Below are 27,518 nucleotides of genomic sequence, written 5' to 3'. Positions count from 1 at the left end.
CAGGGTGGATGGGTGGAGGCTGCCAGTGAGCGGGAGTTCTGCCCAGGTAAGAGTTCGCCATCCCCTCTGTCACTAGGTGCTGCAGAAGACAAGTCCTCCCAATCTGCACATGCGTGCAGAGGGAACGTAAATAGAACTGAAATTTATCTCGCAACTATGAAAAGATGCTGCACCCACGAGAAAAGTCAAGGAACCGAGAATGTCTCCCTTCTCTGGAAAGCAAAGTACCACTCTATCTGAACGGATTTCAATCCTGTCCAATCAGAGCCTGCTGTGCTACCTGGGGGAGTTCCAATTGCAAGCGGAATAATGATGCTATAGAGAGAGGTCTGTGTAGAGGAAGGGAAACAGAAAGACAGCCTTGGATGCATTTGCGTGGGCGCTTCTCATGCCAATCCACCAATCCCACGCACAATCAGACTCCAGTCAGACAGCCTTTGAGGTGGGAGGCTGAGTGTAGATAGCAGCCCACTCCTGCTTGGGTACACGAGATAGACGGGAGCTGGGAGGAAATGCGCATCTGGCCCCCTCTAGCTCTTTAAGCGTTGAGAATCTAGTCCCTTAGCTGCTGGTGAACTCAGGGGGACAGAGTGGCATTAGGCTTTGAGGACAGGACTATTCTGTCCATCAATGTTTTTAAAAAGCACGAACCCGCTAGTGCAAGAGTTCAATTATAATGCCCCACACCCTGTAGGGACCTTTTATCATCGCCTCCATTAGAGTCCATGTAGAGTGCTTGGAGCTAATTTGGGGCAACGGAGTAGCATTCCTGGCATACCGTAAGCACTACATGAATACCTAGAAAATAAATCAGAGCTCAGGGTAAGAATACAGAAAGAAGCACCAAAGTGGGGGCTGGGGTTGTAGTTCAGTAGGTAAAGTGCTCCCTTTGCAAGCATCAAGGCCTGAGTTCAACTCCCCAGAATCCATGTAAAATAAGCTGGGTGTGGTGGTATGGGCTTACAATCCCAGCCAGAGATTCTGATTCAAAAAACAAGTTAGGCAGCACCTAAGGAACGACAGTTGAGGCTGTCCTCGGGCCTCTATGTACACACGTACACACATGCACTCACACACGTGCGCACACACATGCACTCACACACGTGTGCACACACATGCACTCACACACGTGTGCACACACATGCACTCACACACGTGTGCACACATGCACTCACACACGTGTGCACACATGCACTCACACACGTGCACACACATGCACTCACACGTGTGCACACGTACACAATGCACTCACACACATATGTACTCACACACGTGTGCACACATATGTACTCACACACACATGTGCGCATGTACACACGTGCACAGACACAGAGAAGCACAGAGGTCACAATGGCACAGACGGGACAGACACAGGGCAGTCGGGCAGAAATTCTGCCTCTCTTTATTCAGTAGAACAGGGGACAGATTATTTCAGATAATTTTATTGCCTCTGAGGCTTCCTTTCCCCCCCCTGCTTGCCTCTGCCAGGCTCCTGTGGTCTTTGCTTCCCACTCAGCGATGGGGAGACACCAGCTGCAGGATACACAGTGCAGCTGAGACAGCTCAGAGGCTCCAGCCTGAAGGCCAGAGGGGCCATGGCTCGCTGGTGGAGCTCAGAGGCTGTGAACACTAACAAGGGGACTTTCACACCAAAAGAGAGTCAGGCTCTGCTTCTCAGGAAGCCTCTTGCCAAGTATAAAAAGTCTTTTTTTTTCTTTTTAAAGATAGAAATGGCTGTCATAGCAGAATAGTTTCGAAGTTGAGGCAATTCTTGGAGAACTACAAATAGCAACCAAATGTTGTCTGATTATGTGCCAGCGACGTTCAGAAAGTTGCTGAAAATTCCCAGTACTCTAGAATCTGTGGGCCTGCTTAGACTGGGGACTTTGTGTGTGTATAACCAGATATGACCTTTCCTTTATAGATTTCCCTCAAGGCCTAGCCATACCTTTTGGTCTAAAGAGATAAGAACATCTTAAAAACAAAAATGTTTCGGATGAAACAGTTGCACTGAGGTGGGATTTCATTCAGTGGAAGCAGAGGATAAAATCTGACCCAACGGTTTGTACATAAGCAATTATGGTTAAAGCTAGGGAAACTACCCGGCTGGAGTGAGAAGGAAATGCGGAACACACAACAAACCCGCTTAGGAGTTTATGGGAGAGGGGGGAGGTGCACAGGCCCAGTGAGGTCAGTATGCAGAGAAAGAGAGAGCTTGAAGGTGGTGCATCCAGTTTTTAAAGGCTGCCTAGCGCATGCGCACAGGGGGATGACGTGGCTGCACCATACACAGATAATGGAGCTCATGCATGTGCACAAGGGCTCATGCAGCTGTGTCATATGTAGATGATGCAACCATGCTACATGTGGGTTCTGTAGGGTCCTTTAAGATTCCTAGGGCCATTAGGCACTTCTGCCTGAGGGCTTGTCTGCACATGTGTGGCCATGTTGTGTTGCTGAATCATTACAGCTGGTACTAAAACACAATGTTTTTTAGCTGGTTACTGTGGAGCCCAGAACAGCTTGTCCACATGGCTGCCATGACACTTAATAAAACTCAGCTGAAAAGTAGGTCTGGGTTTCTCAGTTTACTGGCAGGCAGCACTGGGTTCCAGGAAAAGCCATAAGCTGACACCACCCAGGGAGGGCCAGCATCTAAGGGGAACATCCCAACAGATGGCCAGACAGACTTGTGGACCACTGTCTATGCAGTCAGGCAGATGTAAGGTCCATGCTCTAGCTTGAATAACGGCTCTTTGCTTTTACATACAGGATTCAGTCTCCATGGTGGTCTGTGGAGGTCCCTGTGATCTGGGCATAAGTTACATTTTGATACTTAATTTTAATTTTTAGGGTATATCATAAATACCTAGCTGTGAGCCCTGTGAGATACAACAACACTAGCATAGTAAGACATGCCCATGAGGCAATAGCGGCATGGCTGTGGTAGGAGTAACCAGTTGTACTTTGGGATTGGTTTCAAGGCCCATGCCACAGGAGGCAACACATGCCTGGTGTAGAATATTCCTTTGTACTGTGTGACTGCATGAAGCTGACTGGCCGGTAGCTGCACAGGCTAAAGTTAGGCAGGAGAACCAAACTGAAAATGCTGGGAGGAAGAAGGGCAGAGTCTGGAGTCATGAGCAGACAGACACAGAGAGAAGCAAGATGGACATGCCATACTGAGAACAGGTACCGAGCCACGTAGCAAAGCCATAGATACGACATACGACTCTTAAATGTAAGAGTTAGCTAGTAACAAGCCTGAGCTATTGGCCAAGCATTTGTAATTAATATTAAGCCTCAGTGTGTTTATTTGGGAGCTGCTGTGGGACAGAAACTTCCACCAACAGCCTGGTACTATAAATCTGGCCAAGAAATCAGGGCTGGGAGCTCATAGGCTTCATAGGAAAATTTACTGATACTATCCTGGTAAATGGACACAGTACCACATTGACTTTACATTTGTATCTTTACAGCCATAGACTAGTGCAGTGCTTGGACCTTATCAGAGAAGTTTCTCTGTGCAGCAGACATCAGTTAAAGCAGAAGCTCACACACTGGTCCAAAGCCATGGACTAAATGTCTGTGGGGTCATCACTGGATATCTACATCACACTCCTTCCCAAGAAGGGCAATGATACGGTGGAAGCAGTAAGTTAGGAGGGGAGGATGTGGGGGCAGTTACAGAAAGGCGTGGAGAGGTGGATTCTTAAGGGAGTAATAAAAATACTGTATTTTCCTAAAAGGAAGAAAAGTAATCTGCCCAATGTGGTAGGTGTGTGCCTGTAATCCCAGTATTTGGAAGATGGAGGCAAGAAATCAGGAATTCAAGAGCACCCTTGGTTACACAGGGAGTTCAAGACCAGCCTGGGCTTACTTGAGACCCTGTCTCAAGCATGTATGTATATGTATATATATATATATGTATATATATATAATTTTGGTAGAGCCATGACCACATGATGGAGCATGTTCCCAAATTGCATGGCTTGAGGTGAGTGGAAGCCATTTTAAAAGAATCTGCTTCTGTTTCCTTAAACTAAACAATTGAGAGTACTTGATAAAGCAAACGAGAAAACAAACATCCAGGGGTCAGAAGACTGGCACCAGTCCTCACCTGTCGGTAACCTTGAGCATGACCTTGAGCCTCAATTTCCTACCTAGGTTGACCTACAGGACCTCCCCAGTGCCTCATGGGAGCACAGCCTCTCCCACATCATCAGAGGAAGTCCTCTAAAGCTTTTACTAACGTTTTTTCTAATTAAGCCCTTCTAGAGGATGGGGTGAGCAGTTGGTGGCTCAACAGTGGCCAACCATTTTTCTTGAGCAGAGTAGTAAAAGCCCTGAGAGAACTGAAGCTGCACACACCATAGCTCTAAGCAGGTCTTAGAACTATCTACTGGGTTCCTTACCAGGCTGCTGCCCCCTCATGGTAGGTCATAGGAACACACCTGTTTAGTCTTTGTGTACATACAGTATTTTCTTCTTTCCTCCCAATGCTCAAAATCTGGCCCCTATGCAAGTGGTTAGAACATTCTTATTTGTAGTAAAGAGAAAGATTTCCACAGTAATGGAAAGATTTGGGCTCGCTGCTATAAACCGTGTAGGAGCCGTCCAGAATAGAAGATGGTGACCTTACTTTAGGTACCAGGACTCAGAGAGCTAGAGAAAGGGGAGAGGCGATATTTATTCCAAGTCTCCCCTGGGCTATCAGAAATCCATAGACATGAAGGCACACACTGGGCTCATTTTCTGACGCCCCAGGAAAGAGCTGAAACGACTTCCCAGTTCAGTCCCCAGGGCCAGAATATATTGACGATAATAGTTACTAATTGATCCGTCCAACATTGTGCCCAGTGTATTCAGAAAGAGTCTACTATGGGGGTGTTCTCCCTGGATTCCCATAGATGAAATCTCCACATAGAGAATTTCAGATCCCTGATAAATGTATATTTATGTAGGTGTCGCCTTCTACACAGGCCTTCTCTGATCGCCCCACATAAAAAAAAACCTTATCTTATACATCGGCTTTCTTCACATATTAGGCATTTTCTATGGGAATTTGTCTACATTCTTTCACTAGGAAGCAAACCTCCTGAGGGTGAGAGAATTCATTTGGTCCAAGGTTACATCTTCAGCATGAAGGATGACACACATTTTGGGTAGTCAGTAAAAATCAAATAAATGTAAAGTTTCATAACTATTTCCCCTGGCTGACTGTCAAAATGGACAGCCTGACATCTAATTCCATCTGAGTCTTTTTGATACAATGACAACGCTGCTCTCTTCCTGGGTTTCAGTAAACACTGTGCGATGTTTTTTCCATAGGGGGAAAAATGCCCTAGATAGGACTACACTTGGTGCTAGCGAATAGGACTTTTCCAAAGGAAGGCATCTTCCTGAGCTGCCTTTGAACCACAAAGGTGTCTCTGGTAGTGGTCGCGGTACACTTACTGCTGGAGCAGGTGGCTTCGTTAGGGCTGGACGACATCGGCTGAGCACAGAGCTGACAAAGGCAGTCTCTCCCATTGAATGTGACTCGGTCTCCGGGTGGGAACGGGCGCCTGGAGACAGAAAGACATTTGCCCTCAAAGTCATTCCAGCGATTTCATCCCCTTTTCTTACTCCTTGCCCGCCTCTCTGGTACAAATTGATTTCTTGGAGGCGCACCAGCCTGAATGTTTGAAATGTTGCCATGCCTAAGCTCGCCAGCTGGTCACAGGCCAAACAAATACACGTGCTTCATTATGAGATGAAGAGGCTCCCTGACTGGAAAGTAGCGTGATTTAGTTCCACTCTACAGTGTGTATGTGTGTGTGGGGGGGGTGTTGGCACAAATCACCTCAGGGCCCACAGAGTAGTGACTTCCATGAGGAGATTCTTCTTTAAATGCCACGATTCCCACTGAAGTTCGGGGCACATCCCTAAGAGGAATGCTTACAGGAAAAGCAGGAACCTTTTTGTCCCCTGTGGGTTTTGGTAGCTAAACTGAGTTAGACTTTGTTCATTGGGGACCCCAGTCTCTCATAGGCTATAGGTGATAGGCCAGGCCACTATAAACGTGTTTGAGGATCAGCAGCCTGGAGAGATTGCCCAGTGGTTAAGAGCACTTGGCCTTGCAGAGGACCCGGGTTCCTGGTATCCACACGGCCGCTCAGAGCCATCTACAACTCCAGTTTCAGGGGATCCGCTGCTCTTTTCTGACCTCCATAGGCACCAGGCATGCACACAGTAGGCCTACATTCGGGTAAAGCATCCATACACATAAAAGAAAACATATTATAGTCTCAGACCTTCGTATGTTGAAAGTCCTCAGGAGATCAGTGCCTGAAGTGGTACTGTCTGTTTGCACGGGACAGATAAAGTGAGGCCACGGCAGGGTCAGCCTTCGTCAACCCGACTTAGAACTGTGTTAATAATTAAAACTATCCTCTGGTGTTGCGAGTGACCTCTTGGTGCTCTTCACTTACTAACCCTGAACCAGCATCTAGTCCACTCAGTGCGGAGAGCAAGGGCCCGTAAACACAACACAACAAACACAGGCTCTTTGGTCTCCACTCAGGGTCAGGTCCTGGATGAGGCAAGCAAGATTCTTCAATCCTGCCGTTGTACCTGACAGAAGTTCTAGCCCCTCTGCGAACAAGTAGCCAATAAAACTGTCTTTGAAAGAAAGACCTATAGCCAGGCGCAGGGTGCATGCCCTCAACTCCAGCATTTGAGAGGCAGAGGTTGGCAGATCTTGTTGAGTTTGAGGCCAGCCTGGTTTACATGGTGAGTTCCAGGACAGTCAGAGCTATATAGTGAGACGCTGTCTCAAAAAAACAAAACAAACAAAGAACACCCCCCCCACACACACAAAAAAATAACCTAAAAAATAATGATTTGACCCACGATTCATTGCCAAATTACAGTAAAGATAGCATTTCATCTTCAGAAAGAGGCAGCCCTGCTACATTGGCTAGACCGATCTTGAATGCCTGGGCCAGCCTCCCCCTCCCCGCTCTGAGTGCTGGGACTACGGGTACACACCTCCACACCCAGCTAGAAGAGGCCTTCTGAAGCAGGCCCACCTAATTGCCCGCATTCCCCGGTGAGCATTTTCCTTCCAAGCAACTATCCCTGTCCCTTCCCCACTGTGGTCCAGGTCCTTTCGGGAACGGGGTCTAGCCACTTAACAGCTATCACATTGCTGTACGGAGGATACGGATAAAGTTTTCCAACTGTACTGTGCTTTAACTGAGAATGAGCAGACAGCAAGGAGAGACATGTGGGAAGGGGCTACTTTAAGAGCTTGCACCACTCAGGACCAGAGGCGGCTGTCAGAATCTTCAGCGGCCAAAGCCAGCATTTTTCTGTTGGAGGGAGCCAGGGGCTGGGGAAAGATGGCCACTTACTTGCAGATGGTACAGGCAAAGCAGTTAGGATGGTAGGTCTTGCCCAGGGCAGTGACCACCTCGCCCTCCACGAACTCCCCGCAGCCATGGCACCGGGTCCCGTACATCCTCTGGTAGTCCAGGGTGCACAGATAGTCCCCGTTCTTTATGAAGAAGCCTCCTTGGGCCAGGTCGCAGCCGCACACTGTAGAGAGACAAGTTTACAACTGGTCAGCGCCTGCCAAATTTCTGGGCAGCATTTGCCGTCTACCAGATGCTGGTGGCTCCCTGTGCTCTGGGCAGTTTGGGGACAGGGGAGGGGACTGGCACAAAGAGCTATTTATTATCGGGCTCTGCCTTTTCTGCTGTCCCCCTCCCTAGGAGCTATGCAGTATCTCATGCAAGTAAAATCTACTGGCTGCGTCTTTTTGGCCTCAGCGGTATGTCTAAGATTCAGCAGCAATTAGTCAGTCTTTGATGGAAAGATATGCTGCCTTTGGGCTCTCGCAGATGCCGGCCAAGGTGTCCCTGGCAGTGCTATTAGGAAAGGTGCCCACAGCTTGTCCACACAGCTACCTGATTTGGGCCAAGATTATTGAGTAATAAATTCCTCCTGCAGCAACAGCGACAGCTGAAGTTTCCAGGGACTGGTTTTTCACACTCTGGAAATACTTCCCCAAAGCAGCCAGGACTAGAGCTGGCTCTTCACACGGCAAATAGGACGTACGAATCATGTGTGTGTCATCGGGGGAGTGAAAACGGGCAGGCCAGAGAGGGACGGAGAGGGGACAAGCCCAACAGAAAACTGTTACTTGTGATCTCAGAACATGTAAAAGAGGATCTTTGGTGCGTCTGGGTTTAGGTAACCCTTTCCAGACTGTATAGATGTGGATCACAGAGTGTGGTGTAGAAAGTGGGGACGCCAGGGACCTGGGACAATCTGCACGCTCAGACAAAACCCAAGCAGGTCACAACTTGTCCACAGATAAAGCTTGGAGCAGCTCCCTGATAATGGTAATCTCCTGCCAGACGCCAGGGAAGCAACAGCTCATGCTGGCCCTCTCCAACCTTAGCCTCTGTATTCCAAGGTTAGGTGACCGCCACAAAAGGAAGGGCCGCCTCAGGAAAGCATCTTCTTACAAGCAGCTAGAGCAGACCCTCAGGCCAGCAGGTGGCGGGGGGGGGGCACTAAGTTGCTCTCCTAGGGATCTGCAAGAACACAGTTCTGGCGGTTCATTAATAGTCTTAAAACGAGTGGGGTCGTATAACTGAAGGCGGGGTTGCAAGAAGAAATTAGACACATGAAACTTTTCTGAGCATGAGGGAGAGGCAGGTGGGTCTGTGAGTTCAAGGCCAGCCTGGTTTACAGGATGAGTTCCAGGACAGCTAGGGCTACACAGAGTCCCCACCCCTACCCCCACCTCATGTGTATGTGTGTGCATGCATATACACATACACACACACACTTCTGAACATGTAAGGACCAAAAATTAATTCAAAATCAATTGTGCAGTGAGCCTGAGTCTGAGGTGCCAGTCACCCATGGTGGGTGAGAGACTTCCCTGTGACCTTGAGTCTGAACAACATATATGCACTTTGTCCTGTGCTCGCCAGCCACGCAGGACAAACATGCTGTGGGACCCGCTCCACTCAGTTCACAGCTACCGTGTGTTAGCGATTGCAGTGTTGTTTGTTTTTACTGTACACACAATGCTTTCTGCTCTTACAGAAACAACGGTTTAGTAACAAGAGACAAAGACTTTTTCCCAATGCATGCATGTAAGTATCGAATTAATATATCTTTGGATAAAGCCATTTTAGAGTGAGTGTTTGATTTTTTTTTTTTAATTCCTGATTCAGTTGCTGACTTGATTTTCACAAAGAGCAACCATTAAATGAATTTTGGCTTGACATTAGGACAGAATTCCAGTAACTTCTGAATTGCCTTTAAATGCACTTCTGCCATTTTGTCCCATGCATTTATGCAGTGGAGCATTCTCGGCACCGATGATTATAAAATCAAAATATTGATGAACTCTGAGAAACACTGAAGACGCTTGTTGTCCCACAGCTCAAATATTCAGCCAATATTTAATTCTTTATGTAAAAATAAACAAGCATACTATCCTATTAGTATATAAATTCACTTTAGATTTCAATAAGTGGTAAAATGTGTAACAATTGTTTTAAAATATATTTCTTTATTATTAATTATTAGTAAATGATTTATAAACTTATTTTAAATACTTAGCTATTCAGAGTACTATAAAAATTTCATAGGCGTTAAGTGTTTGGAGTAGAAAAAGGTTAAGAAAACTGATCTAATGAAGCAGTGTAGCACAGTGGGGTCATGACCTCAGTAACTCCCCCCACCCCTATCAGTAGAACTCGGAGGAGTCAGGGTGACACCGAAACCACAAACAGCTTTCCATGAGGACTCACTGGTCCTTGTTTAGACCAACTTCGTAGCTCTGGCTTCCTTCTTAAAAACCGTAACTAAGTAACCTCAGCTGATGGACAAAGACCATTTGCTGGAAACCAGCCACCCTATAAATAATGCTGTGACCATCTTCTCAGAAAGGCTTTCTCTTCTGGGAACTGTCGACATCTCTTCCTGCATCGGAGGTCCTCACACCGAGAGCTCAAGGACTAGCCTAGTCCTGACCACAGATTCTTATGGCACAGACAATCCTTGCAGAGTGGGTAGCTGGGCGCCATCACCCAACACTCAGAAAGCCCTTCACAGATCTTATAGCTATGCACCTTCAGGATGACAGAGCACCTTACGGCCACGAGTCTCTATCTATACTCCTTTGGATTGTTTCTTCAGGAACCTGCAAGCATGGCCTCTAATATAACACAGAGAAGAACACAGTATCATTAAGTTGAATACTGCTTCATACTTGGCAAGTTCCCACCAAGTTCCCTCCTGGGAGTCATCGGCATTCTGATGACTCACTGGTCCCTTTAAGCCTATTTCTCACAGCTGTGAGAAGTGGCAAACGATGCCATTGCCTCTGTTCTCCTCCCGTCACCTGGGCTGGGAATAAAAGTCCCAGCTACCTCACAAGCAGACCAAGGTGACCTTCATGCTGAAACAGACCACCCGGCCCCTCTCGGAGCTAACCTGAACACTTTAAAAGTCCTTTCTGCTTATTGCTCCCTTGGGGTGCTTCTGTGTGGGCTTCTCTGTCTGATCACGTGGCTTTGTGAAACAGACACAGGCTCTCTTTAATCAAACTGTAATTTTGAGGACCTAACATAGCCTTACAGTTGAGAGACGACAAACTGCCCTGTTAAGACTCGATCTGACTTTTCTCTGAAATTCAGAGCCATGCTGGCTTACCCAACAACTCCAGCATTATTTGTCATGGTTTAGATGATGAGGCAAATGGTTTAAAGGGGCAAAAGTCTACAGCACACACACCGGGGAGTGGCAGGAAAAGTCCACTCAACAGAACAAGAAGCTACTTAGCATCACAGTGTCATCTAAGACTACAATGGTGGTGACGTAATTGGAGTCTTCTTTTTATCTCCTCCTCAAGGACCCTAAGCACAGGGAACTCCCAGACACCATTCCCTCCCTGAGAACAGACCTCTGCCTCCTTCAACTTCCATAGTTGAGCAAAGGATTCCCAACCAGTGGTCTCTATTTAGAGCAGTGGTTCTCAATCTCCCCAACACTGTGACCCTTTAATACAGTTCCTCTTGTTGTGGTGACTCCCCCACCACAAAATTATCTTCATTGCTACTTTATAACTATAATTTTCCTCTGGTTATGAATCATAATGAAGATATCTGATATTCAGGATCTCTGATGTGTGACCCCTGCAAGCTTTTGACCATGGTTGTAACTGAGCAGGGCACAGACAGCATGTCTTCCTAAAATGCAGCCTCTGCTAGCTTCCCTGTCCCCTGGGCTCCTCTGTGGTACTACCACCCACTAACCCTGGCTCCCTGTCAATCTCTAGCGGCATCTACACTCTCACACCAGCGTACTTCCCCAGTGAACATCTCTGGGATCCATTCCTCCCCTAACTTCTTGCCTTAGCATTGCCCTCCTGCATGGAAGCAATTTTATTAAAACAGTGCTTCTGTTGCCAGGAAAAGAATTCGCCGAAAACTGGCCACAGCCTGAATTCCCATCAGCGGAGCAAACAGAAGAATCAATCATGGTTCGGTGAGTCAGAGGGCTGGCACTACAGTGGGTTAGACCAATCATCGCTGGTGATTGATCACCAAGAGAGAAGCAGGAAGATCACAGAGTGAAGAACTTTAGGAACTCAATGCTGAGAGACCTCTACAGGCGCTTTTATAAACAAGAAAGAGAGAGGGAGAGGAAAGGAGGAGGGGGAGAGGGAGAGAGCTCACAAAACGGGACTATTAAAGTTGACTGTCTCAGGAAAGTGAAGAAGAATTAACTTTTACACACCTGCCAATCAGCACATTTTAAAAAATTCCCATTAGCTGTGAAAACATGCACGAACATCTGAGTCACCATCTTAGTCATTTTTAAGTCGACAATTCAGTGGCACATGCGCATCCACACGGTGTGGTGGTGTACAGTTTAGGGGCGCGTGCGCATCCACACGGTGTGGTGTGTACAGTTTAGGGGCGCGTGCGCATCCACACGGTGTGGTGGTGTACAGTTTAGGGGCGCGTGCGCATCCACATGGTGTGGTGGCGTACAGTTTAGGGGCGCGTGCGCATCCACACGGTGTGGTGGCGTACAGTTTAGGGGCGCGTGCGCATCCACACGGTGTGGTGGCGTACAGTTTAGGGGCGCGTGCGCATCCACACGGTGTGGTGGCGTACAGTTTAGGGGCGCGTGCGCATCCACACGGTGTGGTGGCGTACAGTTTAGGGGCGCGTGCGCATCCACACGGTGTGGTGGCGTACAGTTTAGGGGCGCGTGCGCATCCACACGGTGTGGTGGCGTGCAGTTTAGGGGCGCGTGCGCATCCACACGGTGTGGTGGCGTGCAGTTTAGGGGCGCGTGCGCATCCACACGGTGTGGTGGTGTGCAGTTTAGGGGCGCGTGCGCATCCACACGGTGTGGTAGCGTACCGTTTAGGGTTTATGTGCACCCACATGGTGTGTCAGCATATAGTTCCTGAGGTGTGCATACATACACATAGGAGCTACACCCACGTGGTACACATACATATACATAGGTGCTACATCCATGTGGTGTGCATACATACACATAGGTGCCACATACTTATAGGTGCTATATCCATGTGGTGTGCATACATACACATAGGTGTTATACCTTTGTGGTGTGCATACATACACAGTGCTACACCCTTGTGGTGTGCATACATACACACAACACGCTACACGCATGTGGTGCACATATATACACACAGGCAAACACTCATACACATTAAGTAAAAATAAATAAATCCTTTAAAAAATAACTACCCAAAACTTGGTCACAAAGAAAAGGGAATAAGTCTCATCCTCTCAGTGTCAACCTGGGACGCTAACTAGCAGCTCTTAGGGTCATCGCATTATCCAGGAACCAAGTGAGTGTTTGACAAGGCTCTTTATTGCTGATTAAAGACCCCAAATTTGGATTCTGACTCCTTTTCTGTCCAGGGTGATTCAGTAGGGTTCTGCTCAGCTCCCCCAGCCCCACACCCCCGCAGCCATCGCTGACAGTCTGTTTGGAAGGCCACTGAGCCTTTAGTTCTCCATGAAAGCAGCTTTACCATGCTGCAGGTCCTCACTAACGAAGAGTGCAAGTCCTTGACACACTCATCCTGAGTTGGTAGGCGCCCACAGACACTGCACTCTGACTCAGCCGTTGCTCTTTTTTTATCAGAGTATCTGAAAGTGAGTACTAAACGAATTTCAGCAGAACTTTAAAACATTTTTATTACTATATTATTAAAAAATTGTTTGTGTGTACACTATGCGTGTGTGCACGCACATACACAGATGCTAAGTGTGTGGGTATTCACAGAGGTTAGGAGAGAGTCTGGTCCCTCAGCTCTGGCGTTCCAGGCAATTGTGAGCCTCTTGACAGGGATGCTGGGCACTGAACACGCGTCCTCTGGAAGGGCACAGGGGCCTTTAACTGCTGGGCCATCTTTCCACCCACATTGTTATTGTTTCATTTATTTTGTGTGCATGTGTGTGCACACCACCACAACATGTGTTCTGGTCAGCAATTTGGGAGAGCTGGCTGTCCCTCCACCAGATGCTGAGGCTCACACTGCAGGTGCCTTTTAGCCGAGTCATCTCACTGCCTCTAGATATTTTGTCCTAAGGAGCTCTAGGGCTAAAGCACAAGATAAACATTCCCCATCTTCACGATCACAATCTCAGCTGGTGAGGTTAAATTCAAATGGAAATATGTATACTAGTCTAATTGACATAATTCCAAGGAAAACTACAGATTCCTCTCATTAAAACCCCAGGCTGCCAGCACAAAGGCCCACACCTTCTTTTCCAGGATCAATTACTACAGCGCTCCTCACCCTCAGTGCCCGCTTCACCATTCCCGAAGCCTGGCTACCAACAGCCTTGTGCCTGGTTGATGTTATATTCGTGAATCCACCCTCTACAAACTGACGAGGAAAATTTACTGGTTAAGTGGGGAGTCGTACACCCAAGAATTTTTATATGAAAGTTGTGAAATTAGTAACAGGCCCATTTTTTTTAAAAAGCTTAAATCTTAAAATAACAAATGAACAAGAGCTGCCTGGGCTGCAAAAATACCCTGGAACAGGAGAGGAACAAAGTGTGGGGGCGGCAGGCCCGGGGGGTGGGGGGAGGCAGAACGGAGCTCCAATGGCATGAGCTGGGCTGCCGAAGCGTCTCCAGCCTTCTCAAGGCCGCAGCTCATTCGATGCCACAACAAATCCATCCCAGTGATGTTCCAGCAGCCAGTCAAAACTTCATACTGAAAGAGTTTTGCAAAAAGAGCCAGACTTTAACCTGTGTGAAGGTGAGTGCAGGGATGTCAGGTGGAAGATCTTTCCCCATCTGCAGCTGGGGCTGCCTCTCTCTGTGGGCTGCTGACTGCAAGTGAGCCTGGCCAGCTCAGAGCACTGAGGCAAGACCTGGGAAACACGAGCCTTAGGAATTTTAATGGGGACCTACAGCCTTGGGTGGGTCCTCTCTTTACTTTCTAGGGAAGATGGCCGTCAGTCCATCACAGGACACGGCACGAGGAGCTGGGATTGTAGCTCAGTGGCAGAACACTTGCCTAGAATATGTAAGACCTTAGGTTCAATGCCCAGTACTGCCCCATCCAGCTAAGGCTCAACAAGAGACCCTGTGTCAAAGGAATAAGATGGAGAGTGACGGAGCGGGACCCCAGGCATCCTCCTTTGGTCTCTGAAGTGTGTGCCAGCAAGCCCGATGATGCTCCTATCTCTGCTTTCCTGGTTCTGGGGTCACAGGCAGGCAAGCTCATGTGGGTGCTGAGGGTTCAACCTCAGGCCCTCAGCCACAGAAACATCCTCCCAGCTCCTCCAGTGATTTCTTTACATTTATTTTCCTCACGGTTTTACTTTATCAAGACGAGAAAGGCTGTGTCTTGCAATCGTCCCCACCACTCAGACGTCCTTCAGCGTTGGATGCAGAACAGTGTGCTTGAAGTGGCCTCAGAAGGTGGCTCAGAAGGGCCATCGCCGTAGTTCAGTGCTCAAAATAGCAGAACAACTCTCGCCAACAACGATGTGCGGGGGCCGCTTCTGCCAGAAATAACTCTTGCAAGTGCTTAGACTCAGATGCTAAGCCTCAAAACTGGATCGCAATGGCTTTTCATGGGCTTCAAAATGCAAATCAGAATCCATGATCATTTCTGCGAGGGAAGATACAAAGCCAACCAGATAGTGGGCTGGGCTCCAAAGTAATGCTTTTGGGGGTTTCTAGATAACACAGAATTTGGAGATATGATCTTAAGAGGCCTGGTGAGAAGGGGTGCTTTCGGAACCGCTGTTCAATAAATCTAAATTGTTGACAACACAGTATCTTAGAACATGTTGTAAAATTTCATGTGCAAACAAACTTGCTTTATGAGCAGCTCAAGAAATAAAGGTGCCATCCAGAATTCTAACACAAGCATGAACGTATTTCACCATAGCAGAAATTACCTTAACATAAAGTTTTAGGACTGAAAATGAGCACAGGAAAAGCACAAACGAGGTGAGCTACAGCCTGCTGGAGGGTGCTTGCTTCACTGTGGGCTGCCGAGTGCCTGGAACTGTGTGTGGCTCAGGGGCACCAAATGGCTCTGAGGCAGGAGTGGCTCAGCTCCGCCATGCTGAACTGTGCTGGTCTCAGGCAGAAACTATCGTAATTACCGTAATAACAGCACAATTAAGGTTTAGACTGGCAGTAAACAGGCGGTACCATATTACCCCTACATGGTACAACTTAAGTTTTTAAGACGTGCTTAACATTTTAAGAAATGCCCCTAAATAGTAAAAAAATTACAGATTCACAGTAAAACAGATTTCATACATAGAAAACCACTAAATGGATCACACTGTTGGATGAATGTACGTAGGCTTGAGAGAGAAAAAAAATATATAAAAAATAAAGTTAAAAGGGTAAAGTCTTTAAAGAGACAAAATAAAGTAAACTGATACAGTAAAAATAAGCCACGTAAAAATGAAAAATTCACAGAGAGTCTGGATTCTTTGTATTATTGTGTTTTCTTTAAATCTTTTGACTGAAAAGGAGCTAATTACAGAGAGACATTTTATTGTATGGGCTACCAAACTGAACCAAAAGGGTATTATGACTTCAAAATTTGGGTCTAAGGATATAATGCTTTGGAAAGGAGTTTCTTCTTTTGTTTTCACAGAGGATGAGACCCTGTGGATTGTTTCTATCCCAATATGGTATGATAGACCACACCCTCCTAAAAGGTTGCTGTAAACACCCTCAAAAAATTACTTTGCTCAACTGCCGACTGAGATGAACCTAGCAACAGGTTATACCATAAAAGACCTTGATGGAGGAAGGTCATTGGTTAAAAAATAAAGAAACCGCCTTGGCCCATTTTATTGGTTAGAACATAGGTGGGTGGAGTAAACAGAACAGAATGCTGGAAGGAAGAGGAAGTGAGCTCAGAGACATCATGCTCCCCTCTCCCGGGCAGACATGATAGCTCTGCTCTATTAGGCAGACGGCAATGCAGCCAGCCACCAGGTCAGACATGCTGACTCTTTCCTGGTAAGCACACCTCATGGTGCTATATAGATTATTAGAAATGGGTTAAGAGGCTGAAACTAATGGGCCAGGCAGTGTTTAAAAGAATGCAGTTTGTGTGTTGTTATTTCGGGGCATAAGCTAGTCAGGCGGCTGGGGTGCCGGGGACGCAGCCCCGCTGCTCCTATTACAACAAGACCTAAACAACAGCGCCCCCATTCAGCATGAAGCAGTTTGGAGAGAAATAACTGCACCCATATTCCCAAATATAGTTTATAAATGTTCTTTTACATTTAAAGGGGATATGATATAGATATAAATAATTTTCATTGGTATGGATTTTAAGGTCAATTTTGTTATATGTATATGCATATTTCTAATCTTGATTAAGGTATTGTGATTGTGTAGTTCATTTTTTAAAATGTAATGTATAATTAGGAAATATAGGTTGTTAATGGATAATCTTTGATAATAGTCAAGCTTGTAGTCATGTTAGTTAGATTTTCTAGATGTGCATAGATATATTTCAGACAGGCATTCTTCATATCTTTTCAAGCCTAAAAATATGGCATTTTAAATGTTTTAATAACGTAGGGCTTTTCATGACAATGAGACACGTCTGCTCCTGGCAGCACCAATCTAATTCAAGAAGAAGATGGGCATTAAAGAGGCTCATTATGGAGTTTGATAGCCATTTGGGCAAGAAGTTCTTAAAAGCTATCTAAATACCATTTTTCCACACTCTCTAACCCATAGCCAAGTGACAATTATCTGCTGGAATGTGGGTTCTATGGGAGGGTGTCTGCCAGCACTAACCCAGAAGTGCTCACGTGATAGGATATCGCCCACAGACGATCAGTGTTCAGAAGTCTCAAATGATTTAACTAAAAATAACATAGAAAACTAGCTCCATTCCTTTGAAAAGAAATAAAGCTTTTATAATTAACACTAACGTGCCATCTTTTATCTCTAAATTTTTATGATGGTTCGTGTGTGTGTGTGTGTGTGTGTGTGTGTCACAGAGTCCATCTTTCAGGAGTTGGTTCTCTCCGACACCCTGTGGGTCCGGAGACCCTAGCTCAGGGTGTCCTGCTCTGTGGCAAGCGTCCTTACACATCGAGCTGTCTCACAAGCCCGAAAATGCCATCTTTTAAATGATAAGAAAACACTATGGTGTCCTTTATTCCTATTAGAAATTTTGTGCCAAAATCGATGTCCAATCAACCATAGTGCACCTCTGTCCTCTACGCCTCCTGCCGACACGGAGCACACAGCCTCTTTCTGGTCCTGGTGGGTTAGGAAGCTGTGAGGGAACATGCACGCTTGGTGGACACCTCTTGTCCCCTTAGCAACATCCCAGACCACTGAGTTTCTGCATGAACCAAGAGGGCGTGTGCATCTCTCACTCACCTGTACCTGCCCAGCTTTCTGCCCTGGTTATACTCATCACCCGCTTCCTTCCCTCCAGATCTCCAGTTTTCCCAAGCTTACTGTACCATATACAACTGTTGGGATTGGATGTAAAATGTACCTGAATCCTTACTTGCCAGCTGGGGCTGGTGTTCTCTAAGACTGTGGGACCTCTAAGGAGGCCCAGCCTTGCTAGAGAAGTGAGTTTCTGAGGATGGGCATCCAGGTTGTATAGCTTGGGCGCACATCTTGTCTGGTTTCTACGGATACTGAATGTAGCTGCCCCATGGTCCTGCCGCCTTCCCTTCTTGTCAGGTACTCAGTGATGACAACTGCAAGAGTAACTACTACCGTGACCTTTGACCCTGTAGCCCTGAACTCTGACCTGACAGCTGTGAGATGCTCCGCATTTCACAGGGCCAGGATGTGTCAATATTCCCAGGCTTACTTCTGCAGAAATGAAGTCAATTTTAGTAAAAAAGAAAAAAAGTAAATCTGTAGTGATATTTCATTTGTATTTTAATAAATAAAACTTGCCTGAAGATCAGAAAATAACACAGCCCCACTGGTCAGCCCTACAGACCAGGCAGTGGTGACACACACCTTTAATCCCAATAGCCACATTAGTTTGCAATAGAAACAAGGAGGTGCGTGACTTTAATTCGAGTGGTGCATGCCTTTAATCGTAGCCCTAGAGAGGATTATAAACGAGAGGAGACAGCTCTCAGACACAGTCTCATTCTGAGATTCTTGGAGGCAGGATCACCATTTTAGATTGAGGTAGAGGTAAGAGCCAGTGGCTGGTTGCTTTGCTTCTCTGGTCTTTAGGTTGAACCCCAATTTCTATCTCTGAGTTTTTATTAATCGTGCTTTGTAAATCTGCTCTTTGGACTAACGAAGCCTATGTGTTTTGGCTTTGGTGTTTTAGTTTGGTTGTTGTTTTCATAGCAGCTCAAAGTTTTCCTCTTGGAGGTGGCAGCGAATGGAGAGACCCTTCTGACCACCTGTCCCTTCCCTTGCTACAAACACACACAGCCCCTGGCCTCTGTTCCTTCTGGGAGAAGGATGAATGAATAAATGGTGCCTCTCAGATATCTTTTCCACCATACACATGCCAGGACCCGTCAAACGGTGCCACCCCCAAGGGTAAGTCCTTCCCATCTCACTTAAAGCAATCAAGATACTCTCCTAAAGGCATGTTCAGAGACCCATTCCCCAGGGGATTCCAGGTCAAGTCTGCTCCTCAGCATATTCCATCCCTCAGCAGCTCAAGGGCTTCCCTTTTAAGTCATCACCTTTCACCTCTTGTCTCCACAGTCTTGTGACCATGTTAATGTAAAATGCATCCATCACTCTCTGTTTCCGGACTGTGAACACGATGTGACCATGGCAAGCTCCTGCTGCCATGATCTGCCACCATGCTGGATGGACCTTGAAATTGGAGCCAAAATAAACCCTTTCTCCTCCAAGTTGCTTTCTTTGGGGTATTTTCACAACAAGAACCTCACGGCAGCCTTAGTGCTGTGAGCTTGCATCATCTCTCACACAGAGCCTGTCACTGTCCCTTGATCTTACCCATCACTGTGGCTGAGTCGTAGCTGCACGATTGTATGGATTTCCGACTAACACCCCTGCGAAGGCACAGACAAGTCCTAATTAACATGCGCAACTTAATCATGCAGAACTTATTTTGTGTAGCTGAGCACTCTAAGCGTGCTTGCTGAGTAAGCAAATGTTCCCATTGATGATCCGGATTCACAAATGCCGATAGAGTCGTCCACTGCGACTTTAGTTTTCCAGCCTGAACTCGTGGTAGAGACGAATGACTGATCCTGAACCACAAGACTGCAGCCATCTTGAGTTGTAACTCTAACAGTGTCCCTGAGAACCCCTCGTCCCATTTTCCACCATCGTTTTCTAGCAAGCCATTTAAAGTGGACAAACTACTAGGAGGGACAATGAGCAGAGGTATGAGTGATGCACGCTCACAGCGGCTGTGGTGTGTGGAACTTTATGGCTGGACAGACGTCCAGGGATGTCCCTAGTGCTGTGATGTCCACCTTAGATAAACCCGGCGCTTTCCAGCAAGGATGAAGTCACGTTTGCCCTAAACCACGCACAGGCTCATCTTTCCTCCCCAAATCGCAGAGACTCAGTTGTGCTTGCATTGTCACAGCAGCATGGTTTGGTCTGTACGTCATTCAACAAACCATAGTTGTGTAACCCTACATCATCCTGCCTCTTTTCTGTCTGAGAACTCTTTGCAGCCGGTACCTCACGATGGGCCTGGGATATCCCAGGGCAGCTGTGTGGGAGCAAATTCTGGGTCCTGGCTTCTTCTGCTGGACTGAGAATTCACAAGCACACTGGGGTACCCTCCTCTGCCTCTGTATTAGCAGTCATGCCCCTGTCTCCAGACAGGTCATCAAGCACTGATTGGAGCAGTCAGTAAGGCTGGGGAGAAGGCCGGATGCTGATTGGTCTACCAGAACCAGGGCAGACCACCAAGAAACTCCGCTCTGAGGAGTTAATGTCAAACCCATCTCCAGCTTTCAAACTGTGTGACACATGGAGCCTCCTAACGCACGACTTTGACGGGGCTCTCCCACCTCCTCTCTGGAGGTTCTGCTACTGTGACACTCGCAAAGCAGAACTTAGTTCTAGAAACTTCTAGACATAACAGAAAATTACCTGCAGGCCGCAGATTCATCACAAACACCTTTCTCTAGTTCCTGTGGCCAGCAGCAAGTCTCCAGGGAGAAGGACTGAGGACAACAGTACTCAGGCCACTGAAGCTATATCTAAATGCTGCTTGCTTCCACCACTAGTGAAGGCCACACCAAGTGTTTCTTTTTGTATTTAAATGTGGTCAAAAAATTTTAAGGTCTTGGTAGATCTTTTCAAAGACTCTGAGTTTTGTTGTTTTTCTCTCCTCTGTGTAAAATACTTCACTAGACACAATCAAAACCCTTGCTTTGGGGATGGAGAGTTGGCTCAGTTTTTAGGAAGCCCCAGGAGCTCTGAGGCCCTCTTCTGGCCTCCATGGGCACCACACATATGAGGCATATGCTCATACAGACACACACAATAATAATAAACAGGAATAAAATCTAAAATCATTGCTCTGAACAAAATAAGGGGTAGGCGGGGGGATACCCTACATGACTTTCAAATGGTGATACAAAATTCACTCCCTCAATGTAATTAGTGGCAGAGTAAAATTGCCATAGCAGTCAAAGTGTTTGAGAACATAATGTCATAGCCCGTGTCGTTCAGGTATCACCTTGACCATGTTTGGCCATCCACTCACTACTGCTATTTACTTAATGTCCTTTTCTAATTTACTTTTTTTGGAGACAGAGTCTCGTGTAGTCCAGGCTAGTTTCAAATTCGCTGCTCAGCTGAGGATGACCCTGAGATTCTGATTCCCCTGCCTCCACTTCCTGAGTGTCATCCCGAGGGACTGCCAGGCAAGCGCCAGCACTGATGCATTTCTAAAGCACTCGGGGCTGAACCCAGGGCTGCATAGTGCTGGGTATGCAGCCAACCAACTTAGCGACAGCCCCAGTCCCGCAATGTCTGCTGAAGTCAGCACTCTTCTTAAGAAGTATAATTACTTGGAAAAGCAAGTGTATAACAGGGCAAAAAATCGATTGCCAGTGTCACTTCTCCACATAGAAACAATCTAAGGAAAAATACCGAGACTATTTCAGAGAAATATTAAACAGTGTAGGTAAGTGTGAATGGCGGTATCACTCCTGGGGACTTAAGAGGTTATAAAGACCTTTGGTTTCGTGACATTAGATAGAGTGAAAAATAATTTTAGGCTAATAATTTTCTCACTGTGTAAGAAATGCCATGCTGGGAGGCATACAAACAAACAACTTCTTTGCCCCACTCCCAAACATTAACGCAATCAAGTCTTAGTGTCTTAACTGGAGTAATTTAGGAGTAATGATCTATAATTAGTCTATCACTGAGCTATAAACATTTCATTCATTCATTTGGAGTATATGTCCTGAACACTTACCTTATTCCAGTTTGGAACTTAAAACTGAATATTTTAAAAGATTTTCATTGCGTTTATTTGATAAAATAACACAGTTATAGGCTACAAAATATAAATTTTCCAACACTCAGGCCAATACTTTCCCAGGGGACAATGGCATGAATCTGGCTTCTCGCTCGCAGTGAGAAGGAAGCTTACACATGTGAATTTATGGTCCCTGAGTCTTGGTACTTCCCGCCTCCTCATCTGTGTCTGAATGCCTAGGATTCTCCCAAGTTGCTGTTGAAAGCCTGGGCTCAGCTCTTGGCAGAGGTGGGGGTTATAAGAAACTGCTTCCATATTTCTGGAGTTTTACCAGTTCTCCATTGAGCCACAAAATGACCCTAAACCGGTGAGCCTGTGAACACGTGACAGGAAAACCTAAGGGAAGGAAGGACAGCCCAAGTACATGCATTAGCCTGAGTTCCTGCACCTGAACTTCTGACAGGCCTGCGGTGGCCCTGTGAATAGCAAGAGAGGCCTGGATACCTTCCCTCTAGGAAGTCACTGTTACAGTGTGGTTGTGTTCTGTGCCCTACAGGAGAGTCAGCAGCCCCAACACCTGCAGGGCATTCCTCTCCATGTGGGTGTGGACCTGCTGGTATTTCTGCAGTTTTCTGCTCTGGGAGGAATGGCTTCTAAGAAGGACAAATTTATCAGCATCAGGTACATCTAAGGATCTTTCACAATTTATAATTCGGTTCCATTACATAGTAGGTATTTTATTCAGTATTTTGATATATCAGTCGTCATAATGAATATTGTTTTTCTTGAATATTTTTAGGGTTAATACCCTAGACTCATTCTTTTTTAAAATACTAGAAAATTCTAAAGCATTAAGAAGAATGCCCTGGATCTGAAAGGCTACCCTGAGGGCTACGGGAACCTTTGCGCCAGTCTGTTTCCAGTAACTCTAGGGTCTCCACTTCAATTTTCAACTCTTCCTTCTGTGTTATCTCTGTCCCCCAGTAGCCGCCCTTTCTCCGGCTGTTACCTGTTTGGCCAGTGTCCTTTCTCCCTTCTCTCAAGGCCATTTTTTAAAAAGCAGAAATCATTCATCTTTCCTCTGTCACTGAGATCTAGCTCTCTCTGTTTGCAGAAAACAACCCTCAAGAACTAAAGCTGTGGACGGAATGTGCCCATGTGTGGAGGACGGGGGGGGGGGGGGGGGGCTGGGTGAGGGGTGAGGGGGGGGCAGGGGGGGCAGAGCTCAGTCAGCACTGAGCCAGCTTTGACAAAAGCCCTGCTGGTCTGGCAAGTGCTCTGGCCTGGAATCTTCCATCCCAGGACCTGGCTCACTAGTTATCTGAACAGCACAGCTAGATTTCGGCGGCTGTTCCTGGAAAAACATGAAACAGGTGTGTAAGGACTCCAGGTACCTGGGAAAGACAGCATTGCTGCCCCCTCCAGACCCCCTCACCCTGATCCCAGGGGTTGTAGGGATGTCTCTGTGGAGGGTTATTGAGTCCTACCAAAAGATAGCAGATTGAAAAATGGCCCTGCTTGTACATGATGCTTTAAAAAAAAATCTGTAAGTCTAAAATTGCTCTAAAAACATTTTAATTGAAAAAAGAAGTGGGGGAGGAGAGATGGCTCAGCCAGTAAGGCACTGATTTCTCTTCCAGAGGACCTGGGTTCAAATCCAGTACCCACATGGTGGCTTGCACAGTCTGTAACTCCAATTCCACGGATTCAATGCCCTCTCCTGGCCTCTGTGGTTACTACACGTATGTGGTGCACAGACACACATGTAAACCGTCTATAAGCATAAAATACCTTTTTAAAAATTCAAGAAAAATGAAGCAAAGAAAGGAAAGGATGAAGAGGCAGAAGACAGACCCCGACCAACGAGAAGTTCACGGAGCTGCAGATAGCCTGACGGCTGCTGCCACCTGTTCCCCACCGGTTCACACTCTACCTCCAGATACTCAGTAAAATCTGCTAAAAACAAACAACAATAAAAATCCCCACTGCCTGGGGCCAGTGGTTGGGAAACAGTAATGGCCAATGTGGACTGGAGCAACACTTGGCCTTCTACGGGAAGTCTGAGAATTTGACCCCAGAAAGAATTTGGAATGAGAGACCACAAAGGATGAAAGTTTCCAGGAATCTGTGGCATGGCTCAGTAGGGACCATTACCCACAGGCGGCTCTTAGGCACTCACAGCAGGAAGAGTCCAAACTGGCGTGGGTCAAGCTAGACTGAGGAAAGGCAGATAGCTCAATAGTTGCATGCAGTGATATTTTATTTGTGGTTTAACAAGTAAAGCTTGCCTGGAGATCAGAGTTCAGAGCAAAGCCACTAGCGGCCAGGGAGAGGTGACACACACCTTTAATCTCGGACTCTAGGCCACCCTGAGCTACACGAGATTGAATCTGTCTAAAAAGAGAAACAAAACTCACATACAGGTAATCCCAGCACTTGGTAGTCACGTGCCTTTAATCCCAGCACTAGGGAGGTGGAGACAGGAGTGATACGCCTTGGTGGAGAGAGGTATATAAGGCAGAAGCAGACAAGAGTTCATTGCAGCTTTAGGCTTGGTGGAGAGCATTGCAGTCTACAGTCACTCTGAATATAGAATCACCCCTTTGTCTAAGCCTTGGTAGAGATAAGAACTCTCTAGTGGCTGGCTGCTTTACTTTTCTGATCTTCAGCTTGAACCCCAATATCTGTCTCTGGGTTTTTATTATTCATGCTACAGTTGTATTCTAACTAAAATATTATTTTGACACAGAAATATATTATGAAAACAAAGTGTACCTGCCCCCTGTCACCTTTCTAACACGTCTATTAGAATAGTTTGAGTTGCATACATGGCTCTGAGTACTGATGGATGCATCTTTAGAATGTTTGGGAAAGCCACAGATCCCCTACATAGTGTCTTATGGGAGCTTCCATCACCTTCAACAGGAATACATAAACCCCATAGGGCTGGGACACAAAGTAGCAAATCCTGACAGACTAAGTGTGAGAAGATACAAACTGACAAGAATAGATGAGTTCTTCGCTTTAGCAACTTTTTGTTAAATTGCCAAATAATTCCTAAGAAACAGCACATACTCTAAAAATAGAATTCAGTCTAAGGAAAAAACTCAATGCTTTAGGAACTCATTTACAGCAGGAAGCAAGGTACACGGTTCAGTTTTCCAATGTAAAGAAGCTATACTCAGCCACCGGATTTAAACTAGAGAATAAGGAAACCAAGGAGTCATCAGGGGACAGGGGACTATGTTTGAGTCCCTCAAAGTAGGTACAGTGACCACCAGGTCTGAAGCTGACATTGTCCGAGTTCACTGGAAGTACCAGACATATGACAAGCTTGGCTGCTTTGTTGTATTTATTTCATGTCTGATCTACTTCTTGAGGCTGCGTCTCTGGAAACTGATGAACAAAAGGTCAAAATAAAATGCTGACTCCAAGTTATCCAAACTGAGCAGAATCAGAACCCAGTTTCTCAGACACGCTCTCTAGGAAGCCGAGCTCATCCAGGTTCTGTGCTGTATACATCTGTGGTTACCTGGATAAAGCACATGCAAGCCTATGTGCTAGCACATGGTTCAGTATGTAATTTCATAAATAGGGCACTAAGCCACAGAGAGACACGTGACTTGGCCTCACTGTCTACTGGCAAATCAGGACTCGGCTTTATGGTGCACTGTACACTTGGCACCCTGGGCATGGCCCACGCTAAGGATCACGCAGGCTGTGGGAAAACTCCAGTTGACCATACTTACTCCAGAGGTTTCTTAACAAGAAGAATCAAATAATCCCTGTATATAACACATGCATTAAAACACTTCTTTTAAATAAATTTAGTTGTAGGAACAGGTGGCTTAAGTAGCAGAGCAGAGTTCGCACCTAGGATGCTGAAAGGGAAGCCTGGTGTCCAGGAACGAGGTGCTGAGCACAGGGAGGCGCAAAGGGAAACCAGGGAGCAGGCTCGGAGGTTCACGTTCCTCTCTCCCTGCATTGCTCACATGAATGGGGAGCAGGCTCGGAGGTTCACATTCCTCTCTTCCTGCACTGCTTGCATGCACCAGGGAGCAGGCTCGGAGGTTCACATTCCTCTCTCCCTGCATTGCTCACATGAATATCCTGAGCACCCAGACACTTCCGGAAGCCCAGTGACCGTGTCTCAAAACACACACCAAGTACTCTCCTTCCCCTGACGTACACTGATATGGCATTTCAGAGTACCTACACTAACTAGCCAGCCTGTGTGAGCTGCAGGACATGGTCTCATGGACAACAGTGTTAAGGAGATCATTTGGATGGGAGTTGCTTTTCTGTATGAAGGATAAATTTTTGTGTCTTGACATGTGTGAGCGCACACACCCACACACATACAGATACATATACACACAGTCACACCCACACACATACAGATCCATACACACACAGTCACACCCACACACATACAGACACATACACACAGTCACACCCACACACATACAGACACATACACACACAGTCACACCCACACACATACAGATACATACACACACAGTCACACCCACACACATACAGACACATACACACAGTCACACCCACACACATACAGACACATACACACACAGTCACACCCACACACATACAGACACATACACACACAGTCACACCCACACATACAGACACATATACATACAGTCACACCCACACACATAAAGACACACACACACAGTCACACCCACACACATACAGACACATACACACACAGTGACTTAGTGTCCAATCTTTTATTTAATGGGATTTTTGTGTTTTTTAAAAGTTTTTGAGTATGAACGTTTGTCTGCATGTGTACATACGAAGCACACACATGATGTGTTCACTGAGTCCAACGTGGGTGTCAGATCCTATGGAACTGGAGTTACAGCCACCATGTGGGTCCTCTGCAAGAACAGAAAGTGCTCCTAACCACTGATCTGTCTCTCTAAGCACCAGGTATCTCATAGTAACAGCCATCTCATAGGGAAAGTTTTCCAGTCCTTCCATAAATAATGGGTAGCAAAGTTACTGAGAATCTCTTCTTTCATAGAGAGAAGAAAGGGAATACAAAAATCTCAAAATCTTCATTGTATTTTTCAAAGCCCCCACCCCTGGGATCAGGACCTCAATTAATGACCCAAGACTTTGCCTTGAGAAGGTCTGGTATTCCCCTGAAGTCTAATCTATTCCCCAACTAGAGAAGAATGAGTTAAAAACTTCTTAAAGCATTCAGATCTCACCCAGGGGCCTGGGGTAGCATTCAGAGGACTGTACTGACGGCTACATGCCGCTGGGCAGGATGCTGGAGGTACTGTACCTTTGCAGGTGAAGCATTTGATATGGAAATGCTTGGTCTGGACCCGAAGCACTTCGCCCTTGCATGGCTCCCCACATTTATGGCAGTGAATAACAGGCTTCTCTGTTGAGTGGTGAGGGTCCTGAGGATGGGCCACTAAAAAGAAACAGCAAAAGATTTAGTTAAAAAGGAAAAATGTCTAGAAAACTCTTTGCAAGAATGTGTGACTGTT

At 46.4% G+C, this 27,518-nt stretch overlaps 1 protein-coding gene across 14 annotated transcripts in view; it reads right to left on the bottom strand.

The window, feature by feature from the left end:
* Window positions 1-27,518, bottom strand: part of Ablim1 (actin binding LIM protein 1) — a 299,047-nt gene that overhangs the window by 108,289 nt on the left and 163,240 nt on the right. For all 14 annotated transcript variants that reach the window (XM_041661018.1, XM_041661017.1, XM_041661022.1 and 11 more), the window contains exons 2-4: window positions 27,308-27,442; window positions 7,398-7,581; window positions 5,458-5,567 (exon numbers count right to left, since the gene is read on the bottom strand). In XM_041661018.1, coding sequence (XP_041516952.1) covers window positions 5,458-5,567; window positions 7,398-7,581; window positions 27,308-27,442 — 429 coding nt within the window. The remainder of the gene's footprint in view (window positions 1-5,457; window positions 5,568-7,397; window positions 7,582-27,307; window positions 27,443-27,518) is intronic.

Source organism: Microtus oregoni, unplaced genomic scaffold (assembly GCF_018167655.1).
Source record: "Microtus oregoni isolate MIOR12 unplaced genomic scaffold, Mior012 000012F_ref0000307, whole genome shotgun sequence".
Lineage (NCBI taxonomy): Eukaryota > Metazoa > Chordata > Mammalia > Rodentia > Cricetidae > Microtus > Microtus oregoni.
The sequence above is the reverse complement of the archived record's forward strand: the minus strand, read 5'-3'. Positions and strand labels throughout refer to the sequence as shown.